The 25,080-nt window shown below is 45.3% G+C and overlaps 1 protein-coding gene across 4 annotated transcripts in view; it reads right to left on the bottom strand.

Moving 5' to 3' along the window:
- Positions 1–25,080, bottom strand: part of MAPKBP1 (mitogen-activated protein kinase binding protein 1) — a 128,144-nt gene that overhangs the window by 64,660 nt on the left and 38,404 nt on the right. For 3 of the 4 annotated variants that reach the window (XM_075927194.2, XM_075927191.2, XM_075927192.2), the window contains exon 4: positions 19,423–19,514. The exons of the other annotated variant lie outside the window; for it this stretch is intronic. In XM_075927194.2, coding sequence (XP_075783309.2) covers positions 19,423–19,514 — 92 coding nt within the window. The remainder of the gene's footprint in view (positions 1–19,422; positions 19,515–25,080) is intronic. 4 annotated transcript variants of the gene reach the window in all.

Below are 25,080 nucleotides of genomic sequence, written 5' to 3'. Positions count from 1 at the left end.
GCCAAGTGGTTGTGAGAGTTTCATTATGCCAAGAGCAGCCAAGTGAGGGGGGAGGGTTATACCATAACCTCAGTCACTGAGTTTGCCTGGATTAGGTGTTACAAATATGAAACAACACTTTTAAACTGCCTAGCTGTGAAAACCCCTAAGGGCACGAAGTGGAAACAGAGACCATACCAGCGGTCATGCTTTCCCCATCCACCGCTGAAGTTTCAAAGTCAGACAGAATAGATAGTCAGTGAAAAACCTCAGAGCAGAGGTCATCTCCCCAGACTTGAAGCCCACAGCTAGGTTTCCGCCTAGCCTTGGGACATTCATACGCATGCATGCACAAAAAAGGGAAAATAGACTCAGATTCCACATTTTTCACAGAACAAATGCAGAGAAGAAGTTGAGTCTAGACACCTGTAAGGACGGTCTATGGCGCTTTGTACTCATCTGACATGAGACTAGTGAAGGGGAGGCTTTCTACCAAAACTCCAAGATAGGTCGGCACCTTTTCCAAAAGGCAGATGACCAGGCTGGGTTGTGTGTGACATGGATTAGCAGTGGTGGTGTGGACCAGCAAGAAAGAGAAAGGAGCTTGGAGAAAGTAGTGAAATTTAAGCCAGTTCAGCAGCTGAAAGTCATCACAATTCACACCAAGCTGAAAACTTTATACACACACAGTTTTCAGCATGGAAAACCATCTGGTTTTAATTGTAATGGCTCTATGCTGCCTAATCGCTTTGATCCAAATGCCTCCACCAGGGCACCTACCCTCACACCCCTTCCCTATTCTCTCTTCAGTAGCCCAACTGCTGTTTGTTCTCCCAGTGCTAGGCCCCCACCTCCTGCAGAAATGATTCCTCGGTGGAGCTTGGAGCAGGTCTGCCTGCAAATACCCCACCTCTGAAAGACAGTCAAATGTTAAAGAGTTACTTAAATTTCAAATAGGGAACTATGTGGCAATGTGTACGGCTGCATAATTCCAGAGGACACAGGACAATGACTCTCCACACACACGAACACATAAAAATCACACACCCTGCCCCGCCCACAGGTACAGGAAACATCCAACAATCAAACTTGCACCAAGTTTTGAAAACACATTTCTGCAACACTTACTCCCTCCCCACTTGAGGGATTTCAGTGCTATGTCAGAATACCTACCCAGGGAGCCATTGCACAGCATGAAAGGGGCGCTGTTGGGACCCACAATGACGGATAACCAAAAGACAAGTGACTTCAAGGCAAAGAAGACCACCCAGGCATTCAGTGTGTTGGGAGGGTGAGCAACAAGCTTATAAGAGTGAGACTTGGGAGGGTAAGAAAGGGAGACTCGGGCAGACCCATACCAATGCAGATGCTGTGGAAAAGGACAAAAGTTCCACTAGAAACAAACAGCAAGGATGTGACTGAAAGCAAAGCCCTGACGAGCTCTGTGCCAAGACTCCCACACCCTGCCCTTTAAATTCTAGGCGGGTTCCTATAGAAATTCTAAGGGCTGTGGGTTGGATAGAGCATTGTGCTTTCGAATCATTTGGAAATCTGCTGCCTCAATTCCCTGATGATTTCATCCAGACACAGACACATGAGCCTCAGCCTTTATAGACCTACCACCATACCAGCTTCAGGGACCTTGGAACAGCAGTTGACTCCTTGGCCCATCAAATCTTTCACAGGTATATAAGCAGCAAGCAGATGATCATCAGAATTTATGTTCTTAGCAGAAGGGCCGAAAATACAGTTTCAGGGGGAAAGAGGCTCCAGTGGGGGCAGCACCCAGGAGAAGCAGGAGAAAGTGAAACAAAATACAGGACTATGTAGCACTTTAAAGACTAACAAGATGGTTTATTAGATGATGAGCTTTCGTGGGCCAGACCCACTTCCTCAGATCAAATAGTGGAAGAAAATAGTCACAACCATATCTACCAAAGGATACAATTAAAAAAAATGAACACATATGAAAAGGACAAATCACATTACAGAACAGAGGGCGGACGCGGGGGGGGGTGGAAGGAAGGTAAATGCCTGTGAGTTAATGATATTAGAGGTGGGGAAGGGGAGATGTCTGTGAGTTAATAGTATTAGAGGTGATAATTGGGGAAGCTATCTTTGTAATGGGTAAGGTAGTTGGGGTCTTTGTTCAGCCCCCTGAGGAGAGGAGAAAGTGAGCAGAGCTAGGGGAGAGGATGTGGTGAAAGCATCGGGAAAAAGCAAAGGGAAAGACTAATACAGGTGAGGGGAGACAGTGGCAAGAGTGGTAGAAGCTACAAATAAATCCATGTAGAAAAATCCGATTAGTCACCAACCAGGCTGCAACCAAACTCCGAGTTCCCTGGGAGTAAGAGTGACCTTTCCTCAAAGGGAACCAAACAGAGGTCCTGCCAGCCCCACTGAAGGGAGGCACGGAGTAGACTCCCATTTTGTACATCTGGCTTTGGATTGCAGGTTAGTGCTACTCTGCTCTTACAAGGCAGGACAGGGCGGGTTTCTTAGCTCTGCACGGACCTGCAAGCTAAACAAGTTTTCCCTGCAGCGAAATTCCAAAGAAAAACATATCCTGACTGAACAGCAAGCCTACGCCTCTCCTGTTCCATTAGCAGGCATGGCCAGGGCATTGTGACTTTACAGCCCTGGGACACTGCTTTCTATACAAACCAGAGTAAGGAGGGTGGGGTGGAGGGGAGATCCCAAAGCAGGTGCCTCAGGACGTAACTGCTTTACCACTACCAAGGGATGCAGCCAATATTAAAGAGGCATCAATCACAAGACGACTTACAAAGCAGTGTACAATTGAATTCTCTCTCTAATTTAATCTAATTAACCCACACAGGGAAATGGCTGGGGGAGGGGGACTGGCTTAGAGCCCCCTTACTGAATCAGTCTCCCTCCTTCCTCTGAGAATCTTCCCTGGAAGAGTAATGTGTGCTGGCAGTCCCCTCCAGGATCCAATAACCAAGCTTTGCTCCTTATTCCGCACGCCGAAGCAGATGATAAAAACCCCACTGCAGCAAAGAAATTAGAGCAGCCCTTCCCCCGAATGCCTCCGTGAGCATTATTCCTGCAGCAGCTGTGCCCGAGCATCAGAAGATCAGCTTCCTCGAAAGCGCACACAGCCACAGAACCACTGGCCAAGAACAGCCCATGGCTCGTGAGGAAGGGGAGGATCAGAGAGCAGCCTGGATGCAGCAACAGCTTTGTGTATTATGGGCTCAAGCATTAAGCAAGGGGCCTCGGCTGTGTCAAACTCAGTTCTGCAAAAACAAACAACAGCTTTTGCCCTGTAGTGTGTATGTATTTGTCACATACAGATAAAGTATAAATAAAATGTACAGCTTCTTAGCACTTTTATTAGCAAAGGGGCTTCCCAAAACAAACATCCCCTCTGGCAGCAAGGGAAAACCCACTACCAGCTGCAGTGCCAGATCTTCCAAGAGGAGAGAAACTGTTGTTCACACTTGGTGAGGGGGATATTTGATTGGAGGTTTATGCATCAAGTTAAAAACTTGCCATTTATGTCAATGTTGCAAGAAGACACCGGGCTTGTCATGAGGTTCAGAGGGAGGGCGGCAGCTCAGCTCAGGCAGTTGGCAACTCCAAGTTTTATCCCAGGCTTAACCAGTTTTTTTCCTCTTCAGTCTTATGCAAGCTTAAAATTTGGCTCAAAAGCAAGTCACGTTGCCGCACCAGGCACTGGTTGCTAAGAGGCATCAATACACAGAAGATGCCAAATTCTTCCCAGGTAGGAGCGAAAACGGGCCACTACCTGTAAGCGAGCAGTTTTAGACATTCCTACTCAATTCCACCCCCGCGCACCCTCCCTTACACAAGCAACTAGAAAACTCTGAGCACTGCAGAGCATCATCTGCTTTATAAGAAAAAGCCTCTTGATTCAAAATAGCAGAGAGATTCCAAGCTTTGCAAATGCTGCTCTTCCAGCCAGAGGAAGGATAAGCACATGGACATGCAATAGCTTTCCAAATCTACCAATGCTTCCTACCTGCCCTGCTTCACTCCAGAGTCTAGTAGCCTCATTAAACAAAACAGCTGTGCTTTGCTCTTTCACTGCCATCCATTTATACAGATACTCAAATATAGCAAAATAATACAGGTTGTGGTGGGGGAAGGGAAATGGCATACATTCCATTTAGCTCATTCATTGGCTAATTGGGTCAAAGCCTCAGGTAATGAATTATGTGGGTTAAAAGTAACAGAACTTCCCACCAAATTTTCTTAATCAGTTTCGATCACTGGAAGCAGCTGTGAGTGGACAGCCACTCTCCCTGTTACTTAATGACAAGTTAGAGGGAAAAAATGCAGTAAGATAGTAGCAACAGGAGCTTAAGTCCAAGTGATAATTAAAAAGACTACACTAAAAGCTGTGCAAGTTCTGACATTTTGATTGGTGTAATATACACTACCACATGCTGCGTGAAAACAATATCAGCAGTTCATGAAGGAATAGTTAGTAGCCTCTATATTTGGGGTGCCTGCTACTTTCCACTATAGGATATTTGTGTAACTTGTTTCTTTTAGAAGCTCTACACCTCTGCTGTTTGCAGCAGGTTTTTGAAATGTGGTCAGAGAAAAGCCCTCAGGCTTGAGAAGTGCCTTTTCTTTGTCCCAAGAAACTGAAAAATCCCCCTTTGCTTTCCTCTCACTTGTGTTCCTCAGCACATTTGGGCAGCAGAACAAAATTATAACTAAACGCAAACATTGAAGTGTCAGATTCACACTGCCAACAACTGTACTGGGAATGTCTAACTGTTGCCAGAAGGGCTGTAACAAGGAATAGGGGACAGCGGAAGCAAGACTTGACTCTTCGCAACCACCCTTCCAGCAGCACAACCAGAGCGGGGGTATGAGTGGTGGGAATGACAGAGAGAACATCAGGCCCCATGCAACTGCTGCCCCCCAGATTTAGAACATGGTAGCAGCAACCCGTGCCACTCTGAAATAAGAGCTTTCCTGAGTTACCAGCTAACCTATAGTTCAACCCCTTGTGCTGTAGACAATGATGCATGATGTGGTGTGGAGGTGAAGGAACTTACTAGTTACATGCCTTTAGTTTTTTTTTTTAAAGGAAAAAAGTAAGAAATTACATACAACTCTTTACTCTCCCCCTCCCCCCTTCCAACATTTAAAGAATATTGCTTAGGTACAAAGTCAAGCACTCAGGAAATGAAGAATTCAAGTTGACAGTACAAGCTGGATTTCGGCCCCTTATGTGTATACATTATGGGACACTCTTTACACAGTCAGAGGTAACCTGTGGCCCGAGGACTGCATGTGGCCCATCAGGATTCTGTGTGCAGCCAATGAGACAGTTTGTTTACTGTTGCCCACGCACAGAGTTACAAGATTCTGCTAGTTTCCATCCACATGTTTTTTTCCTACAAGTATTACTAAAGTGACAAGCATGTAAAGCAAGGGTACGTGAAGTGAGGTGCGTGCCGATTGCATAGAACATTGCTGCTATGGTTCAATTGGGCACTCCACAAATTCTAAGTATGCAAGTGCAATTAGCAAAATGACCTATCCTGAGAGACCATCTTTGTTGCAACAATTTTGTGGCCCACTGAGATGAAGGAGGGCCACTTATGCAGCCCACTCGCTAGCCTAGGTGGCCCATCTCTGCTTTACGTGATCACATCATTTTTTGCCTCCAGACCCCTGCCTCCTTACACCTGGAGAGCAAACAAATGTTGTACAGTAAACTGTAAATCTGGCATTTCCTAACTTTTGACTGCACCCTGAATAGTTTTATCTATATTTTCCATGAAAGCAGTAGGAATTAGCTGAACTGAAAGAAGAGAACGGCACTCAAGTGTAATGTGCCCTCAGGCACCACAATCAAGTGTACTTATACTGAAGTGCATGTGTGGTATAGACATGGCCTCTTTGGCAGCCTAATATTGTTGCCTAGTACACAAAGGATGCTCCAAGTTGTTGCACCTAGATATGGGAATTTCTAGTAGTGCCTCACAGAGATGACAATGAGGATGGAAGTGAACTTGCACAGACTCCCTCCAAGTATGACAAAAGTGAGGTCAACAAGTAGAAGAAGCGTCTGGGAGAAGTATACTGGTGCAGCATGCCTTCCACTGGGAGTGGGGGGGGTGCCCATTCAAGTGTACCACACACTTGGCAGTTTTGGGGAAGCAGTCACAATAGAACTATTGCTACTGTTGGATTCTCAGATAGAAACCATGGGATGTAGTGCCTTTTTCCATCTATGTTTGGCCTCAGGCTACAACACTCCCTCTTGAATGCAGACCTCACCTCAGTGAACCACGCCTTTATAACCTCAGGCTGGATTACTGCATGCTACCTTTGAAAAGGATCCAGAAACCCCAGGTAGCACAGAATACGGAAGCTTGTCTCAAGTGAGGTGGGGCACTGTGAGTTCCAAATACCAGCAATGGAAGCTCTGCTGTGACTAGCTTTTCACATCATATAGAAGTTCAAGATGTACATCCAGGTCCCCTTCTTTCCATTGAACAGTTCGCGGCAGCTGCACTGGGACCCACACTTTCGGGGACCTTGCAGGGTCCAGCACAGCCTGGGGGATTACTGGGGGGCATGACACCGGCAGCAGTGGTCAGTCTGGACCGCACATTCATTAGTGTTAGCAGGAGCAGCATGAGGCAGAGCTTCCCAGCCCCAGACTCTCCCAGCTGGGTCGCCCCACTTTCATCACAGCAACAGGAAGTAGATGGATGCAGCTGGGAGCTGGGCTCAGGGCAGCACAGTGGGCTGGAGCCAGGTCATTCCACTTCATGATGTCACAATGAGTATGGGGGGAACCCCTTGTTGCTGGTGCCTGATTCCCCAGTAATCTCGAGTCACATTGCTTGGGGGAGGAGGAGTAACAGTGGTGAAAGGGGGTGGAGCATGGATGAGAAGCGGCAGGAGCAGGGCAGGGCTTGGGGGAACGGGTGGGACAAGGACAGAGGTGGGCTGTACTGGGCCCCAAACCTCCTAAAGATAGAGCTGCGTATACTCCTACATGCCCCAAAAGGCATGAGATTTGTCTCTGGCTCACCACAGCAGTCATGTTCCATTCCACCGCTCATACTCTTTTGTCCTGGGGGTAAATGTCTCAATACAGGCAGTGGCAGTGAACTCTCAGTGAAGGGCTCATGCCCCTAGAACATGCTCCCTCCAGCAGTGTGACAGCAGCCAGGTCCCATAAGCCGTAGGGTCCAGTGCAAGGAACAATCTCTTTGGTCAAGCTCTTACTGTCCCTGTTTAGTTTACTAAATGGTTTGATTTTTCTCCTCCTTTTTCCGGTTGTGCAGCGTGGGGGGGGGGGGGGGAGAATGTTCTGGCCTTTACATTGCAATTATGATACCCTATTCTTTTGTAATTTAGAATTTATCAATTTAAGGCACTCAGGTGCTTGGATTAACTACACTTTTTTAAAATAAGCAGCTCTTTAGAAATGAAAAATGGACACCCAACAATCAGAGATTGATGGGAAAAGCTGAGAATCTGATTTTAAAGACTGGAATGCATTTTCCCACTGGCAGTCAACGTGATGAGTTCTTCCAGCAACATTAAGGGGTGAATACCATTGCTTCTTTTACCCATCTGCCTCAAACTCTACACTGAATGAGACGATGGTTAAAGTGGACGAATTCACAGTGGGTCAGCAAAGCAGTACTTCCTTCTGAAGAGGTGCCTTATGAGGATACAGAATCTAAGCTTCAATTTAAAAAAAAAAAAAGATCGTATAACTCAGGCTCTGAAGACAAGCCTAAAAATGGAAATTAAGTATAAACCCAGGCAGAGACATTGGTCTGAATCTGCAAACAGGATGAAATAATAGCCCAGAGAAGTGTGGAACTGAACCTGATCCTTTTGAGGGCTCTATCCTTGTATCTAGGTCAGGGAAGGCAGCACTGTGTCATGTGCCTCCCTGTTCCTTCCTCACTCTGCAATAACCTTTCTTCTAGTCACTTGTCCTCCATCCAGGTCCCCATTTAGTCCTCCCCTCCCAGGACCACAATGATCACCAGGACAACAGTCCAAAAGCCATTTCCAGATGGTTTTCAGCCTCAGCCCAGGCTCTGTGCTATCATCTCAGGAACTAGCAAAGGAACTCAGGGCTCCCACACTACCAGCTTCCAGCCTAGGGACCCCATAACCAGCAATTAAAGTCCTCAATCCCCGCTGTGGTTTCCAGGAGCCCTTATCTTCTCTTTCCTGCTTCTGGTTCACTACTAGAGCTAACTCTATTCCACTTGGCTGCTTGACCCTCCTTCTCTTTAGGCTAGACTCCTTACTCCAGCACAGGAGCTAAGGGCTTACACTCTCCCTGGACGTCCTTCCTGTCCTTAATGACCTCTCACACCTTAGGTAGTGACTGCAGCCCCTTCCCCTGCAGCCTCTTTCTGCTCTTGGCCCTTGACCCTTGCCCTACCCAAGTTGAGCTTCACTCTCGGTTAACCCTGGTTCTCCTCCTCAGGTGACCTAATTGGCCTCTGCAACCCTCATTAACCTTATCTGGGGTGTGCACCTCAGCACAAGGCCGCTACTCAGAAGTCTAATGATTGTAATTTAAAATGTCAACATTCTTAACTATTTCTCTGGAAAGATCACTGAGAGTAGAGAGACCTCTTCTAGTATCCCAGGTGGGTCAAACTTGGCTAGTGGGCAGCAATAGAGAGAGAACATTGAAAGAGTAAAGGAGAGTAGAGCAAGGCAACTTATTGTGAGTTCCTTTTCTTTCAGCACAAATATACTCCCCTCTCTCTGCTGTCTAACTAAAATGGGTGGGGAAGGGGAAACGAGGAGGTGGAAAACAAATGTTCCAGATTCATTCCAACAGATATTTTTTTCCGGGGGGGAATCTGGCAATTTTTCTTCATCTTCTTGGCCAGAATCAGACTATGAAACCTTGTGTTATTCCTTCTTGGCACAGAAAACAAAACAAAGAGGTGAGCCCCAAGCCCAGTTGCAGAAATGACTCTTTATTTCCAAATGTGTGCGTTTATAGTCTGAATAAAAGGGCCTCCTCAGCTAGCAGCCTTACCCTTCCATGGTGCCAGGCAGAGAAGTCTCCCCAGATGATGTCTCGGAGCGTAACCGCCCAAAGCAATAGATTAATTCACAGCAGACCAGAGTCCCTGCAGGCGGGTCTAACCCAAGGGAAGAGGATGAAAGCTGCCTCTACGGCGATTGGAGTACCCTGCACTACCTGAAGGCAGGGTTGTTGCCTCTTAGAATGTGTTTCTATCAGGTCTTTACAAGCCACCATGTTCTGCTCAGAATGGAATCTTACAACCTAAGGCCAAGGGCACAGAACAACTGCAGATGTCAGCCCCTGAAGAACTGCTGAGCGCACAGGCTACGTCTACACTGGCCCCTTTTCCGGAAGGGGCATGTAAATTTCATGAGTCGTAGTAGGGAAATGCGCGGGGGATTTAAATATCCCCCGCGGCATTTAAATAAAAATGTCCGCCGCTTTTTTCCGGCTTTTAAAAAAGCCGGAAAAGAGCGTCTACACTGGCCCCGATCCTCCGGAAAAAGTGCCCTTTTCCGGAGGATCTTATTCCTACTTTGAAGTAGGAAAAGCGGCGGACATTTTTATTTAAATGCCGCGGGGGATATTTAAATCCCCCGCGCATTTCCCTACTACGACTCATGAAATTTACATGCCCCTTCCGGAAAAGGGGCCAGTGTAGACGAGCCCACACAGGCTATATGTCAGGCGAATCCCAGCAGCTTCAAGAACAGCCCCGATTCTACCTGAGACGTGGAATCCAATTCTCCCTTACCATGCAACTTGTGCTGTCATTTCCACCAGAGCAAAATACTCCCATGTCAGAACAGTGGCATTTTGCACATGTGTAAATGACTACCCAAGGTGAAGAGCCAGAGAGAATCAGGCTTCTTGTTAGTGCCCAAGGTATTTCCAAGGCTGCTCTCAGTGTGTCATCTAATGTCAGCACCAAGCACAGGTGAGGGAAACTATTCTGAAGTGGAACAGGAAGGCTGGTCACCTCATAGTTTGGTCAGTTTCCAGATTACACTTGCAAACTGGGGAGAAGACAATGATATTGGGATGTCAGAAATAGCTATGAGGTATGGCATATGTCCAGTGTGTCTGCCCATATTACTAGCTGATTTGGGTGAAAGGAGACATATGTCCAGGAATATAGAGATGCCTAATCTGATCTCCCTGACATATCCCTGAGGAGAGAGAAAGGATAGCGCAATCTTCAAACCCCTTTATGAACTCCATCCAAAAACTCCTGTATTGGCAATGCCAGAGTCCCCATCAAGGTTAAGCAATAGTTGCCTTCAGTTTGGTTAAAGGGCATTTTTCCCTGTATGACTGATTCTCTATTGTGTGCTGCTCGTTGTACAATTATCTATACACCAGAGAAAACCACAGTTAAAATATTCCAAGGGTTTCCAGATGGGGATGGCTGGGAAAGATAGACCTATAAGGCTGAGCCTATGTGCAACAGGAAGAAGAATTTGGGAGCAAACCAATAACCAACCACTGCTGGGAAAAAAAAAAATTCACCCTTTCAGCTTCCAGGGGGATTTACCACTCAGTCATCTGAGACAGCTCCACACGTGCGGAGCAGATTTCTGGCTGGAGAAATGCTGACTTTGGCTGATTCGCTCACCCTTCCCTCTTCTTAGCTGTGACACAGATTGCTGTCATCTTCCTGTTGGGTTATAACTTGTCACTCACCTCCCTGGATTAGTGGGAAGCAGAACCTGGACGGCCATGATTTAAGAGGGTTATCCAAGTTCAAAAGGCTTGCACTGAGTAATCCACACCACGCCAGAGTGAGAGAGATTTTGCCCCGCTCACTCCTTGCACAACCCAGTCTGGCATGTGAGTTTATCTAGCAAGACAATCCTGCACCATCAGAGTCCAATGTGCCTGGAGCAGCAGTGACAAAATGAAATTTGACCCAAGAGGGCATGTGGCATTCCACTGCTAACTATGGGACACAGCTCCCACCTCCAAGGAGTAATTGTCATGCAACATAATCCAAGGTGAAAAAGCAGAGACAAAAGAAGCTTTGCTCCTATCTAAATAGCTCTTGCTGAAAAGCAGCAGCAGACATGTATTAATATTTTCCTGACTTGCTCATTTATTTCCTTCCCATCTGTGATCATAGAATCATAGAAATGTAGGTCCAGAGGGGACAGACCCCCTACAGAAAGGCAAGATCAAGAAATGTGAAGTGTTTGCCTAACCTCTTCTGAAAAGCCTCCAAGGATGGGATTCTACAACCTCTCTTGGTAAACTGTTCTCATGCTTAATTAGCCTGATAGGTCAGAAATGGTTTCTTACTATCTAACATAAATCTCCCTTGCTGCAGACCCAGCCCATTTCTTCTTGTCCTATCTTCAGTGGACATAGAGAATAACTGATCATTGTCCTCTTTGTAACAGCCCTTAACATATTGAAAGACTTATCAAATCCCCCTGCTTATTCTTTTCTCAAGAGTAAACTTGGCCATTTTTTAACCCTTCCTCATAGGTCAGGTTCTCTATACCTTGAAACATTTTTGTTGCTCTTCTCTGGACTCTTTCTAGTTTGCCCACATCTTTTTTCTGAAGTGTGATGCCCAGCACTGTACATACTATTTCAGTTAAGGCCTCACCCAATGTCGACTAGCGCAGGATAATTACCTCCTACTTCATGTGTAAAACACTTCTATTAATCGCAATTGCATCACATTGCTGTCTTATAGTCGATTGGTAATCTACTATAATCACTAGGTCTTCTTCACTGGTTGGCTAGCTACCCAGCTAGTCTCTGATCTGTAGTTCTGCATTTGATTTTTCCTTCTTATGTGTAGTATTTTGTACTTGCCTTTAGTGAATTTCATTTTGTTAAGAACATAATGGCCATACTGAGTGAAACCAACAGTCCATCTAGCCCAGTATCCTGTCTGCTGACAGTGGCTAATACCAGATGCCCCAGAGGGAGTGACAACAGATAATCCTCACGTGATCCCTCCCCCTGTCACCCATTTCCAGACAAACAGACGCAAGGGACACCATTCCTACCCATTCTGGCTAATAGCTATTGATGGATCTCTAACCTCCATGAATCTATCTAACTCTTTTTTGAACCCTGTTAAAGACCTAGTCTTCACCACATCCTCTGGCAAGGAGTTCCACAGGTTGACTGTGCGCTGAGTGAAGAAAAGCTTCCTTTTGTTCATTTTAAACCTGCTGCCTCTTAATTTCATTTGGTGACCCCTAGTTCTTATATTGAGGGAATAAGTAAATAACTTTTCCTTATTCACTTTTTCCACTCCAGTCATGATTTTATGGACCTCTATCATATCCCCCCTTAGTAGTCTCTTCTTTTTTCTAAGATGAAAAGTCCAAGTCTTTTTAATCTCTCTTCATATGGGACCCATTCCAAACCCCTAATCTTTTTTGTTGCCCTTTTCTGAACCTTTTCCAATGCCAATGTATCTTTTCTGAGATGAGGCAACCATATCTATATGCAGTATTTAAGATGTGGCCATACCACGGTTTTATGTAGAAGCAATAAGATATTTTCTGTCTTATTCTCCATCCCTTTTTTAATCATTCCCAACATTTTGTTTGCTTTTTTGACTGCTGCTGAATACTGCGTGGATATTTTCAGAGAACTATCCACAATGACTCCAAGATCTCTCTCTTGAGTGATGGTAGCCAAATTAGTTCCCATAATTTTGCATGTATAGTTGGGATTATTTTTTCCATTGTGATTTCAGACCAATTCTACAATTTATCAAGATCATTTTGAATTCTAACACTGTTCTTCAAACTGCTTGCAATTCTTCCCAGCTTTGTGTCGGCTACAAATTTTATAAGCACGCTCTTCACTTCATTATCCAAGTCATTAAGGAAAATACGGAGTAGTGTTGGACCCAGGACAGACCCCTGCAATACCCCACTAGACCTATCCTCCCAGTTCAACAAGGAATCACTGATGACTACTCTCAGAATCGTATTTCAACCAGTTGTACATCCACCTTATAGTTAATCTAGAACACAATTCTGGTTTCCTTATGATATTGTCATGTGGGATTGTGTCAAAAGCCTTATTAAAAACACGTCTCTATATCATAGCTACTGCTTCCCCTTTATCCACTAAGCCAATAACCCTGTGAAAGAAGGAAATTAAATTGGTCTGGCATGCTTTGTTCTTGACAAATCCATGTTGGCTATTTCTTCTAATCCTATTATACTGTAGATGCTTACAAACTGATTGATACGGATTGTTCATTTGTTTTAGCATCTTTCCAGAAATTGAAGTTAGGCTTCACCTCTCCTACTCAAACGAACCATAGCTCATCTCAGCATGCCTCCTTACTAGAACACATCCCATTACGGAGGAAACAAAAGTTTTATTGTTAATGCCATTTGTGCAGCCAGGCATTCATCTCCAGGATGTGTCCATCACCGCTTGGGTCCCTTCCCTCAGCTGAAAGGATGGATAAGGTAAAAACCTCTGATGCCTTCAGCCTCCCTTTCACAGCCCTACAGTCACTGCTGATATGCTCAGGATCATGCCTGGCAGTGTCATTAGTGCCCCTCTGAATGAGAATTGTGGGGTAATAGGCAAAGGGAGAAATGAGCCTCAATAATATTTCTGAAATGCCATGGATATGGGCTCCAGTTAGGCAACACACTTCCCAGGACATTAGGTCAGGTCAGCAGATGAAAGTCTCTTTCCACCTTAGAGGAAGCCCTGGCCCACCACTATCCTAGGTTTCCTTCTTTTGGGTATGGTGGCTGTTAGTCTCCTAGTCTTGCAGGTAGGGGACTCCTCTTTCACAGGAACTGGGGTCTGCTCTGTGCCTCCTATTGCCAGTACAACATACTGGTTCTTAACCTTGATGGAAAGGTGACCAGGGAGCAGGTGGTGTGAATCAATGTCTAATGACCATTTCAGACAGCAACCAGTCTCCTACCCACAGAACAACCGGTTCTTCCTTCTCTGGTGCTGCCATAGTTATCTATAGTTGGCTAGCTTCTTCCATCCTGGACATCTTCACGTGCATCTTTTCAATGAAGCCCTATGCAGAAGAGCCACCTCGTCCTGTAGCTTACCTGCTTCCTGAAGGACTTAACCTACAGGCATCTTCCACGCCCGGTGGTTACACCTGCCTGGCTTTCACCAGCAAAGACAGACAGGTCACATTCTCAGTAAGTCAAGACCAGGTAGAAGCTTCCAATGGCAGGAGCACTGTTTGGCGAGGGTCCCACCAGTGCAAGCAGAGAAGAACAAACAGTGCTGTTGGCGAGATTTATTCCCCCCCCCCCTCCCCACTTCACGTTAATCCCTGCAGAGTATCTGTAAACTAACAAAAAACTCTCCCTGCCTTCCTCTGCTGGCAAACTATTGGTCTCCCTGCTGCCTTCATCTCACCCGACACTGGGTGCCAAAAAACATGGGCAATTCAGCATCTGCACAGCTTCCGAATGAGGTTTCTGGATCATTTGTTTAGTGAATTTAGTATTGTACGTGCATCTCAAAGGCTGCGGGTCTGTGTCTGCATTAGCCAAGACAAATTGTGTGAAAGCTCACAAGATAATGAATTCAATGCACCTTGGTAGTAATTCACTGTTCCAGTCCTGCATCTTTTCTTGAGCAGAAGCTGCCACGCACATATCAAGTGACACATGGGGTGAGGGAGGTTCACTCTTTTGTGTGAGGAGGGTGGTAGATGTGAGAAAATGTTCAAGTTGAGACCAGCTAACTCCTTACACCTGTTACCCACTACAGCTTTGAACTCAACTTCTCCCAAAGAGACAGTATAATGCAGTGATGGGCAACCTGCAGCCCACTGGGGTTCTGTGTGTGGTCTGCAAGACATTTTGTTTATTGTTACAGGGTTGCCAGATTCCACTGGTTTCTGTTTGTGTACGTTTTTTCCCTACCTGTAATGCTTAAATGACACATGTAAAGCCAGGGTTCATGTAGGGAAGTGCATGCTGACTGCACACAAAATTGACTGTAAGAACCACATGCTCCTTCTGCATCCAATCAAAGTGCTGCTATAGTACCATTGACACATCTCTTATCCCTGGAGACAGCCTTGGTTACGAAAATCTTGCAACCCACTGAGATGAAGGAGGGCCATTCATGTGGCCCACTCACTAACTTAGGTTGCCCATGGCTGGAGTATTATATTAACCCATATGCCCCGCATCTCTGTCACAGCAGCAGCCAATTGGTAATCAAAGCTAATAGAGCTGAGTAGATCATAGAAGTGCTTCCTACTTATCAGGACATGGTGTGTTTAAAGGGCTCAGCAATTGGAACAGCACAGCACTTTACTACCCACTACCACAGGCTACCCTGGACAAAACAGAAGTCTACCAAAGCGCTGTCCATGCTTGCTGACAATTCAGCTGTTCCCTGAAGCAGGTAACGGAGTTGTCTGAATGGAGCAGAGGTTCATGACCAAGAAGAGGGGTTAAGAGTGGATTTTAAAAAAGGAGAAGTAAAACAAGTCACTTGGTCACGCAGCCTCACAAGCTTTTGAAAACAAACACCAAAGAGCTGACTCAAGTCCTCAGAGCATCTGGCCTGGAATTCAAACGGACAGATATATTCCCCCCTTTCAAAACATTTTTTTTTACACTAGCCATCAGTAATCTCAGAGGATTTTCTTAGCTTTGTTTCCCTTCTTGTTTCCAGGAGACCGAACCACTGCTAGCTACTGCAAAAATGAGAAGCCAGAACGAAAGAGGGGCAGAGGAAACTGTCAGAAGACAAACCAAAAAGGGGACATAAAAACAGGTTCTCGCTTGCCAAAAAAATCCAAGACGTTTTCCCCTTTCAGCTCACACTGCCACTTGCCATACAACAAACCGCACAGATGTAAGTCAAGTTAAACTAATGCGGGCTTATTTCTCTTACACTCTTGTCAGCACAAGACCAGGGTGGCATAGGAGAGACCTTCCAAGAAACCAGATAAAGTACATCCCCCATCTATTCGGGCCTCCCCAAGCAAGACTGCTTTAATTGCATTTAGACCCTACACACAGACCTCTGGAATGGAATGAAAGCATCCCAGCTAACAAGAGCCAAACCAGAAAGAAAGCAAAACACATGCGCTATGCACTTGGGGCTAGAAGGCTCAGTGATAAGTTAAGAAGGCTCAGTAGGATCTGGGCTGGATTAAGGCAAAAGGCCGAGAATTCTGATTCCACAGTGAGAAGGACCAAGAGGCAGTCAGGCAAAGGAAGGGGAGCAAATGTCAGGACTAAACACAACCAACTGATATGGAGACCTGTTGAGGCAGATTGAGCTTCTTCTGTCAGGAGGAAGGTCAAGGGCTCAGCAGTCTGTTTTGGTCAGAAGTTAGTGTGGTGCTTCCAGTCTGATCTCTAATGAAAGTACAAAGCTGCTACATAAAAATTGGTCCCTTACTGGAAGAGCAGGGAATTTGCATCTCAGACCTGGGATATATCAGCACATTTGTACAGTGCTGAGTACACCACTGGAATATTTGGAGCGCAGGTGAATGCGTGCTGGAGGTGCAAGCCAGCTGCCTCATACATGGCTCTAGCTAGTGAAATCGATGTCCATTTGAAAGGCAACACCATTTGGCAAATTCAACCAAGCAAAAATAAGATCAAGATAGTGATGCCAGGCTCTCTGCCAATGGCCCAGAAGGGAGAAATCCCCTGGGAACAAGAATGGAAAGTAACAACAAAAAACTGAACTCGCAGTCCCAATTAGGTCTGCAGTCTATTCCCGTGGTGTGTTTTGAACTTATAACAAACCCTAGGGCAAGCTAGGAACAAATGATTGTCTTGACAGTGCCAAATCACATCAGCATCACAAAACAGCCAAGCTATTGCATGCAAACAGTGATGCAAATAAACCATTCACGTTGCTAAACACACAACTGGCCTAAGCATCTTGCTGAGGACCTATGGTGCTATTAACAAGTAAGAACAAGGAGTCCTATGCAAAGGCCTAAGAAACTGAATAACTTTTTAATTACCCAGAATAATCTCCACGTGTCCTTACACATCTGATAGAACAGAGAAGGCAGATTCTTGGCAAGCGTGAGCTTCTCACAGCAGATCACTAGTAACAAAATTAGTTTATTTTAAGCTGTAGAAGAGCCAAAAAAAAAAAAAAAATCTGTGCTTGTGCGCCTCTCTCCCTCTCCCTCTGCGTGTGTAAGTAAAATATGGAATATTGGGGGGGCGGGAAATATGCAATGGAATCCATTTGCCTGGGTTCTGGGGGCTTTCGGATGAGGAACACAGATCTGTACTTGGATGCAGATCTCAAACGGCAGACAATTTAAAAACAAAAGAGCTCTTTTAAATAAATGAAACACACATTACAAGACTTAAACAGGTTCCAGAGCAACCCCAGGACTTCTGCCTCACAAGATGGCCTTTACACCATTAGAAGTCAGGCAATTTAGGTGCATTCAGCTGTGCATGCCCTCAGGCTGCCTCTTGCACCCAAGAAAAGCCCCTATGAAAGTTATTTTGCCTGTTTATATAGCAGCATATGCTTACAAGGTGTTTTACAACAGATAATGAGTGCTAAACACAGACTGGAATTCCAGTCCCCCAAGGGCTCCCAGCCATAAAGGGTATAAATGACAGACAGTACATGACAAAACAGTGGCTAGTGGTCATCACACGCATCTTATCTAGCAGAGACCAGTTCCCCAGCACATCTGGCTCTTGATGGGGCCCATACATAAAAATCAGAACTCCTACTATAAACATATTGTGTCCTACAAATTACACTGCTACACACCCATACCCTAAGCTTAAATATGCAGTTGCCAATGCCTAACAGGAAACTCTCGAGAGCAGGCAAGAACAGAAAAGAGAAAAATTCGGGTCAGGTCCACTTCCTCCACCTACTGCTTTAAGCAACAGTGACAGACAGAGGACTCAAATTTCATTGACTGCCTTTTGAATGTTCCAACATGGCATCTACAACGGCTTTTCCAAGTTCCTTCCATCAGCTTCACTCTCGGTCCCCTCCCCTGACTTACATGATCTTCTCTACACACAAATTGATCTCAAAGTATCCAATCACATCTTTCTGGCTAAATCTCAGGCTTCATCCTCCTTGGTACTGCTGTTGGGATCTGGCAATGTTTGCCGTTCCCGCCTTGAAATGTTTTCTTCATTTGGCTTTCATGACTCTACTTCAGGTGGCTCTTCTATTTCTGAGGCTCAAGTTTCTAGATACTGTTATCTCAGCAAGCCAAAACAGACAGTTGCCTGCCATAGAAGACTAACTATGCAAAACACAGCTCATCTACAACTATATGTCAAATTCTAGCGAACAGAGATCAGAGGCATTAGAAACGTGTGGGATGATTATCAAATGATGGGCTAAAATTTCAATGGAATCAGGGATTCGGTAACTACTGTTCTGCCCTAATGGGTCAACCTATATAGCAGAGGAACCACTCGTACTAGAAAATACTAAGTATTCTACGTTCCCAAGGCATAACATTCAGGGATATCCTCTGCTGATTTTGTCTGTCATTGCTCTGCTCCAGAGTACTCCATTGCAAAATTATCAATATTACTAGTGCTAAGAGTCAATACTTAATCTGGATTCTTCAGCCTCAACAACAATAACTTTATATTCCATTTAAATTGACTGGGCCTCTTGTGACCAGTAAGACAAGATAAAAGCTGCTTTATTGGGAAAATATTCATAAACAAAATAGGCCAGCCCAGTGCTCTTGGGTAATGTGCTTCCCAGGGGATCTGAGCTCAGCTTCTCAGGAGATGTGAAGGCAGAATGCACAATCCCTTGGTGCAGAAGAAGAAAATGTCTCATTACTTTTGAGCAACCTACTGTAACCAATCTTGCAAGTAGCATTTGTAGGCTCCTGAGAGAGACAACCTCCTTCTTATCAGGGTAATACTACAAGGTGGGGGAGGGGCGATAAGGAGAAAGGAGGGGGTGTGTGTGTGTATTCCATAGGATGTTTGTACTGAAGCTACCAGAATAGTCAGACTGGATTTCTCTCTCCACATCTGGGCGAAGAGCACAATGCCAGCCACCACAGAACACATGCAAGAGGGTTATTCTGTGCTACAGTTGCCTCTCTTAGCATCACCATCAGAATTGAATGTACCTCTGGGTAATGGGCATGTTCAGCACACCAGAAAATCTAATTAAAAAACACAGGGCTTTTAACATTTAGCTGAAAGCATGAAGAGCAAGAGCTGAAAAGAATCTCATTAAAAGATGACAGCAAAAATGCAATCCCTCTAACAAGATATTAAACCAACATTGCCGAGAGGAGTCATCCTTCTGTGTTAGGAGACTACTTAGCGACAATTAACAGCCTCCCCATCAAAGACCATATTTGATCCATCAATGTAAAGATACAGTATGCATCAGCCAGGGTTAAGCTAAGGCCTTTAATGACGTGCTCAGTGACTCACCCTGCTGGATATGCGACAAGGCCGGTCCTGGGGTCGCAAGCTAATCCTCTGCCTCCGGACACAGTTATTCCTAACACTTTCTCCAAAGTCACCTAGTGCAGAAGGAAAACAGAAAGAGTCATGAGCGGCACTCACAAATGGGTTCGTCCATGAGTACCAATGGATTAGTTCATACTGGCAATCAGAAATGTGGTTCCCAGAGGGCAGTGAAGAAAACATCAAGAGTCACTCAGGCAACATCTAGCGGAAGACTACTGCCACTTGTAGGGATGCCAAGGGAGACTTGTAGCTAGCATAAATGGGTTTGGAAATGCAAACATCCCACTCTGTAAGTTGTAGCTTGAAATACCTGCTTTTTCCAGATGAGGAGATTGGCTTTTGGAAAGGAAAGAGACAGACCAGGAAATCGTCACTTGAAGACTTTATGAACCCACCACCAAGCCTTTTCCTTTTGCAGAACCTCCTCTTTGGGGTTCTGAAGCATGCAGAGAGCTTTCGCATTTCTGCCCCTCCCCATTCCACATCCTCTAATTATTTCCACACGCCTTTGTACTCCCAGGTCCCCACTGGGACTGAAACAAAAGCTGGCAAAGGTCTCCAGTCCAGATGGTGTTGACTCGAGAAGTTCCTGAGGAGGTATTCAAACTTGGGGATTCACTAAGGGTCTGTTTTTGCCTGAGGCACACAGCAACTTACCCAAGTCATAATGGGTCATGCAGAATAGAACCCAGGATCCAACCGGGCCTCATTCCTGCATCCTAACCGTTACACAAGTATTTCTCAACTTTCTCACAGTGGTGACCCCTTATTTGAAGTCAGACATTCATAGGATCCTTTCTTACATTTTTCTATAAAAGTGTATCCATGATAACAATGATAATTCTACATAATAACTCCTTTGACTGATATTACTGCATTTAACCTCCCAAACTATGGAAGTTTTGACAGCCCAGAATTAATCTGAAAATTTGATATTCTTTACTTTAGAATTGTAATGAACTTTTCAATACTTCGTAACCTTTACAATTGCATTTTGTAACCCTCCCTCAGGGGGTGGTGACGACTCAGTTGAGAAATATGGCATATTAGATCTTAAATACAGTTTCCCTCATAGAAATCTGTTTTAAAGTGAATTTCATGCTTGTTAGGGATTAGAATCATAGAATACTAGAACTGGAAGGGACCTCAAGAGATCATCAAGCCCAATCCCCTGCCCTCACAGCAGGACCAAGCACCATCAGACCATCCCTGACAGGTGTCTGTCTAACCTGCTCTTACATATCTACAATGATGGAGATTCCACAACCTCCCTAGGTAATTTATTCCAGTGTTTAACCACCCCATAGGTTGGACATTAGGAAAAACTTCCGAACTAAACCTCGCTTGCTGCAACTTGAGCCCATTGCTTCTTGTCCTATCCTCAGAGGCCAAGGAGAACATTTTTTCTCCCTCCTCCTTGTGACGCCCTTTTTAGATACTGTTATCATGAAAACTGCTATCATGTTCCTCTCAGTCTTCTCTTTTCTGAACTAAACAAGTTAAATTCTTTCAGTTTTCCCTCATAGCTCATGTTCTCTAGACCTTTAATCATTTTTGTTGCTCTTCTCTGGACCTTCTCTAAATCTTTCTTGAAATGCGGTGCCCAGAACTGGACACAATACTCCAACTGAGGCCTAACCAGCGCAGAGTAGAGTGGAAGAATGACTTCTCGTGTCTTGCTCACAACACTCCTGTTAATGCAGCCCAGAATCACGTTTGCTTTTTTTGCAATAGTGTCACACTGTTGATTCGTATTTAGTTTGTGGTCCACTAAGACCCCAGATCCCTTTCTGCTGTATTCCTGAGTAACAGTTTTAAAATGTTATCCATGTAATCAAATACAATTCAATTGGTTACACAATTAAATGCTGCCTGCCGTGCTGGACCTGGGAGCAGCAAGCACTTTGGGCTCCCGGCCCTGCAGGCGGTAGGTGCCAGATGCCTCAGGCTCCCAGTACCAACTGCCCATGGGCATTTAACTGGTAACTGGAACCAATAAGCATCAGCTTATCAGTTAATTGATTAAACTCTTACATCCCTCATGCTTGTGAGGGCAAAGTGACACTGGGCCTTCTCAGTCCAGAGAGTGATCCATCTCCCGAGGGTTGATTTAGCAGTTCTAGTAAGGACCCTCTAAACCAACCGCTGATCACACCCCTGTTGACACCGGTACTCTACTGGGTCACGAAGAGTAAGGGAAGTCAGTGGAAGAGGTTCTCCCATCAACCTCCCACAGGGGGAACATCACAGAAATTTGATCTTAGGTACATCAACTCCAGCTACGCTATTCTTGTAGCTGGAATTGCGTATCTTAGGTTGACTTTCTCCGGCAGTACAGACCTGGCGTAGAAAACCCTTCCACTAAACTTAAGCCTGCTGTCCTGCCTGGTGTTCTTTCTCCTGACTGAGGCACAAAATCATTCTCTTTCATTTACAGTTCATGCAGTATGGTTTTATTTATTGTATGTTACATGCACGTGTTTTCCCCAGCACCGCCAGCCCTGCCAATTCTTGACTTTGTTGGGTCATGTCGTCTTCTGGTTTTGATTAACATGGTTTGAGTTATATTTTGTTAAATATCCAGAAGCCTTCAGGCATGGGCGCCACATAAAAAGTTATTATTGCAACGATTGCTATGATTATTAATAGCTTCCCAAGAGACTAAAGTCTTGTGCTCATCCAGACAACAAGGTGCTCAACAACAGAGGTAGGGCAAGTTGTCCAGTGCCAATGTTTTCCAACACACAGAACTGAAGGAATTGCCTGTATGGTGGAGAAGACTGGTCTCTTTATCCTTGAGTTCTCTGCTCTGGTTGCTAGAGAGGGTGCCAACAGTAATGGTGGGATTTGTGATACAGCTACACCTTCCACAAAGAACTGGACTGACATCCCACCGACTCATTTCACACAGGCCACCAAAAGGGAGCAGTTCAATAACTCACAGCTTTCCCTGTGTTCAAGCGGGTGACCAAAAGATGGAATATTTCATATTCCAATCCCCACAACCATTCTGTTCCCATTCTTGGAAAATGAGTCTCTCTTTGGAAATGTGACTTTTACAAAACTGCAACTAAATATGGTTACTGAATAAGAGCACATTATTAAAAATGCATCTATAAATCCACTAGCAAAGCAAGAAAATAGCTTTGCTCCAATTCCATTTTCCTATTTTTTAAAGAAAATGATGCCTGTGCTTTATTCAGATTTCTTATAGTTGCTTCAAAATACATGGCAAAATGCATTTTAAATTTCTGACTGGAAAGTAATTACTCCCACACACAGGAATCCAGCACTGAAGCTCAGATCCCCGTCTCTCTGCCCCTCCACTAACAGGGATTAAGATCCCTGAGCAGAACAATTCTCAGCCCCAGAGATGATGGCTGGAAACCCACTTACATCTCTCTCAAGTGATCCCATCCGGCCAACACTCCAGCTTTGTCTCGTTATGAAAATTACCCATTATTAATAATGGACATCAAGTGTGCAATCCAACTTAGCACCAGGTGCAGTCCAAGCTGCTTTTAACCATGGTTTCCAAAAAGGCAGCCTATAGTCTATTCATCCACGGCTATGCTTGTGTTCTGCAGACACAGATGGTCAACAATGGGTAATTTTCCCAGGTTTTGGAGCAGTATGTTGATCACCTCTTCAAGAAACTATGTTCAGCTTCGTAGTCTGGGAAGCACGGAGCTGGAAAACTCTTCCCACTCCCAGCTTTGAAGGAAGAAGGAAAAAAAAAAAGAAAAAAAAAAGGAAAGAGGGGTACTTAAAGGGCCTGTTTGGCCACCATCAGCTCTCACTCTGCCCTGTATCTCCACCAACCCTCACTCCCACACAGCCCTCTAGCATCACACTGCACTTCTTCAGGTCTTCCTCCTCCACGTGGAGTGCTGCAGGCAGCTGTGTAACATGTGTCAGGCTTGAAAATATTTGCAGGCAATCAACGTCCCTTTTGCCCTGCAGCAAGATCCAGACACAAAGGGAACGCCCAGTCTACATGTGCCCATAACATTATTTTCCTGCTGGAGAGCATCTTCTCCCCTCCAGCTGATCATACACACAGCTCTGCACCTTCCTGTATGACAGCATAACTAAAGCTGAGGGTGTGACAGTGGGTCTTTTCACCATTACATTTAGACCTAGTGCTACAAGAGGAGCGTCCTGTGAAGCATTGTGCAGATTTTCAAGGCTCCATAATTAGCTGCTTTTTAAAAACTGACTGCTCACATCTCACCTCCCAGTTCAGATCCAATGCCTTTGCATCTAGGATGTTTGCTGCCATGACTATGACTTACATGGCAAGAATTTATGAACTCGTTTAACAAGCAGGGCCTTCCAGATTTTACTCAGCTGTAACCTTTCCTTTTTCAGCTTCATTTATTGCAGCACTCCACTCTCTCTCAGCCAAAAAGAAGCCTGCAGTCACCTGTCTCCAAGTCCCAATCACGGTGGGCACAAGGTGAACCTAAGGTAGAAGAGTGTGGTGGGGGGACTGCAGAATTAGGGTATAATTTTCCCAAGAGTCCTTGAATGACCTCCCATTTTGCACCCACGTGTCATTTAGACATGTTAGTCCTTGTGGGCACCATCAGGTAGTGGATTCCTGAACCTGCAGATAATTACAAGACTTAGTTGCATAGCTGTGTCTGCAATAATCTGCCCTCAAACAAGAGCCACAAAGGGAAGAGGCCACATTTTAGAACACTGGCCCTTTCAGTCATTATGTCATATTGTGGAGTTCTATTAATAATACTTTGCAATCCTTGGATGGAAATGCCAAGTGCTTTGTAAGTGTTATTGAATTTAGCCACATGCAACGTTCTCATAGAGTTCAGGTTAGATTACACGCATGCTCGAGAGACAAAGAGTACAGTTTTTTCAAGTCTGGTGCCTAAAATTGCGCACCCACCTCCACATTTAGGCACCTTAAAACAGTGGCCAGGTTGTCAGATGTACTGAGCACTTCTCACTTCATTGGGGAATTGCAGGAGCTCAGTACGTCTGAAATTAGCCCACTTTTTTTAGGAGCCAAAATACAGATTTAGGTGCCATTGTCAGTTTGAAAAAAGTTTGCCCCAGTGGCTTGCACAAGGTCACAGCAGGCCTGTGGCTGGCTAGAGATGTGAGGAGTCAACCGTTATCCAGGAGAGGCCTGCTGTGAGCGGAGGCCTGCTCCGGCCTGCTCCAGCCTCACAGGGTTGCCGGCTCCCAGCCCATGTGGGCTGGGCATCAGCAGCCTTGCACGGGGCCAGAAGCAGCCAAGCTGGAGCAGCCCCTGCCCACAGCATAGGGTCCGCTCCAGCCCTGCCGTGGAACACAGGCCCCCCCCACTTCCATTTAATCAGACCGTTAACCCGCTAAACCTAACACGTAACTGGTTAATTACACCAACAGGATTTAAATCCCTACAGTCTGCCACTCCTTAGCTTCAGGCTCCACTCTCACTCTGAGCGCACAGGCCCTGTGGCTGGTTCGTTCACACAGATTCTCTGGCCGGCAAAGGGGTGTGGAAAGGGGGCAAGCGTCACTGTCGCCACCTGATTGCTGACACCGCACCATTGCGAGGAAGATCCTACTACTGCCCTGGCAGGCCATCCAGGAGAGGAAACTCCCATCGCT

The sequence above is a fragment of the Pelodiscus sinensis genome, chromosome 5 (genome assembly GCF_052426305.1).
Source record: "Pelodiscus sinensis isolate ZL-2025 chromosome 5, ASM5242630v1, whole genome shotgun sequence".
Lineage (NCBI taxonomy): Eukaryota > Metazoa > Chordata > Testudines > Trionychidae > Pelodiscus > Pelodiscus sinensis.
The sequence above is the reverse complement of the archived record's forward strand: the minus strand, read 5'-3'. Positions and strand labels throughout refer to the sequence as shown.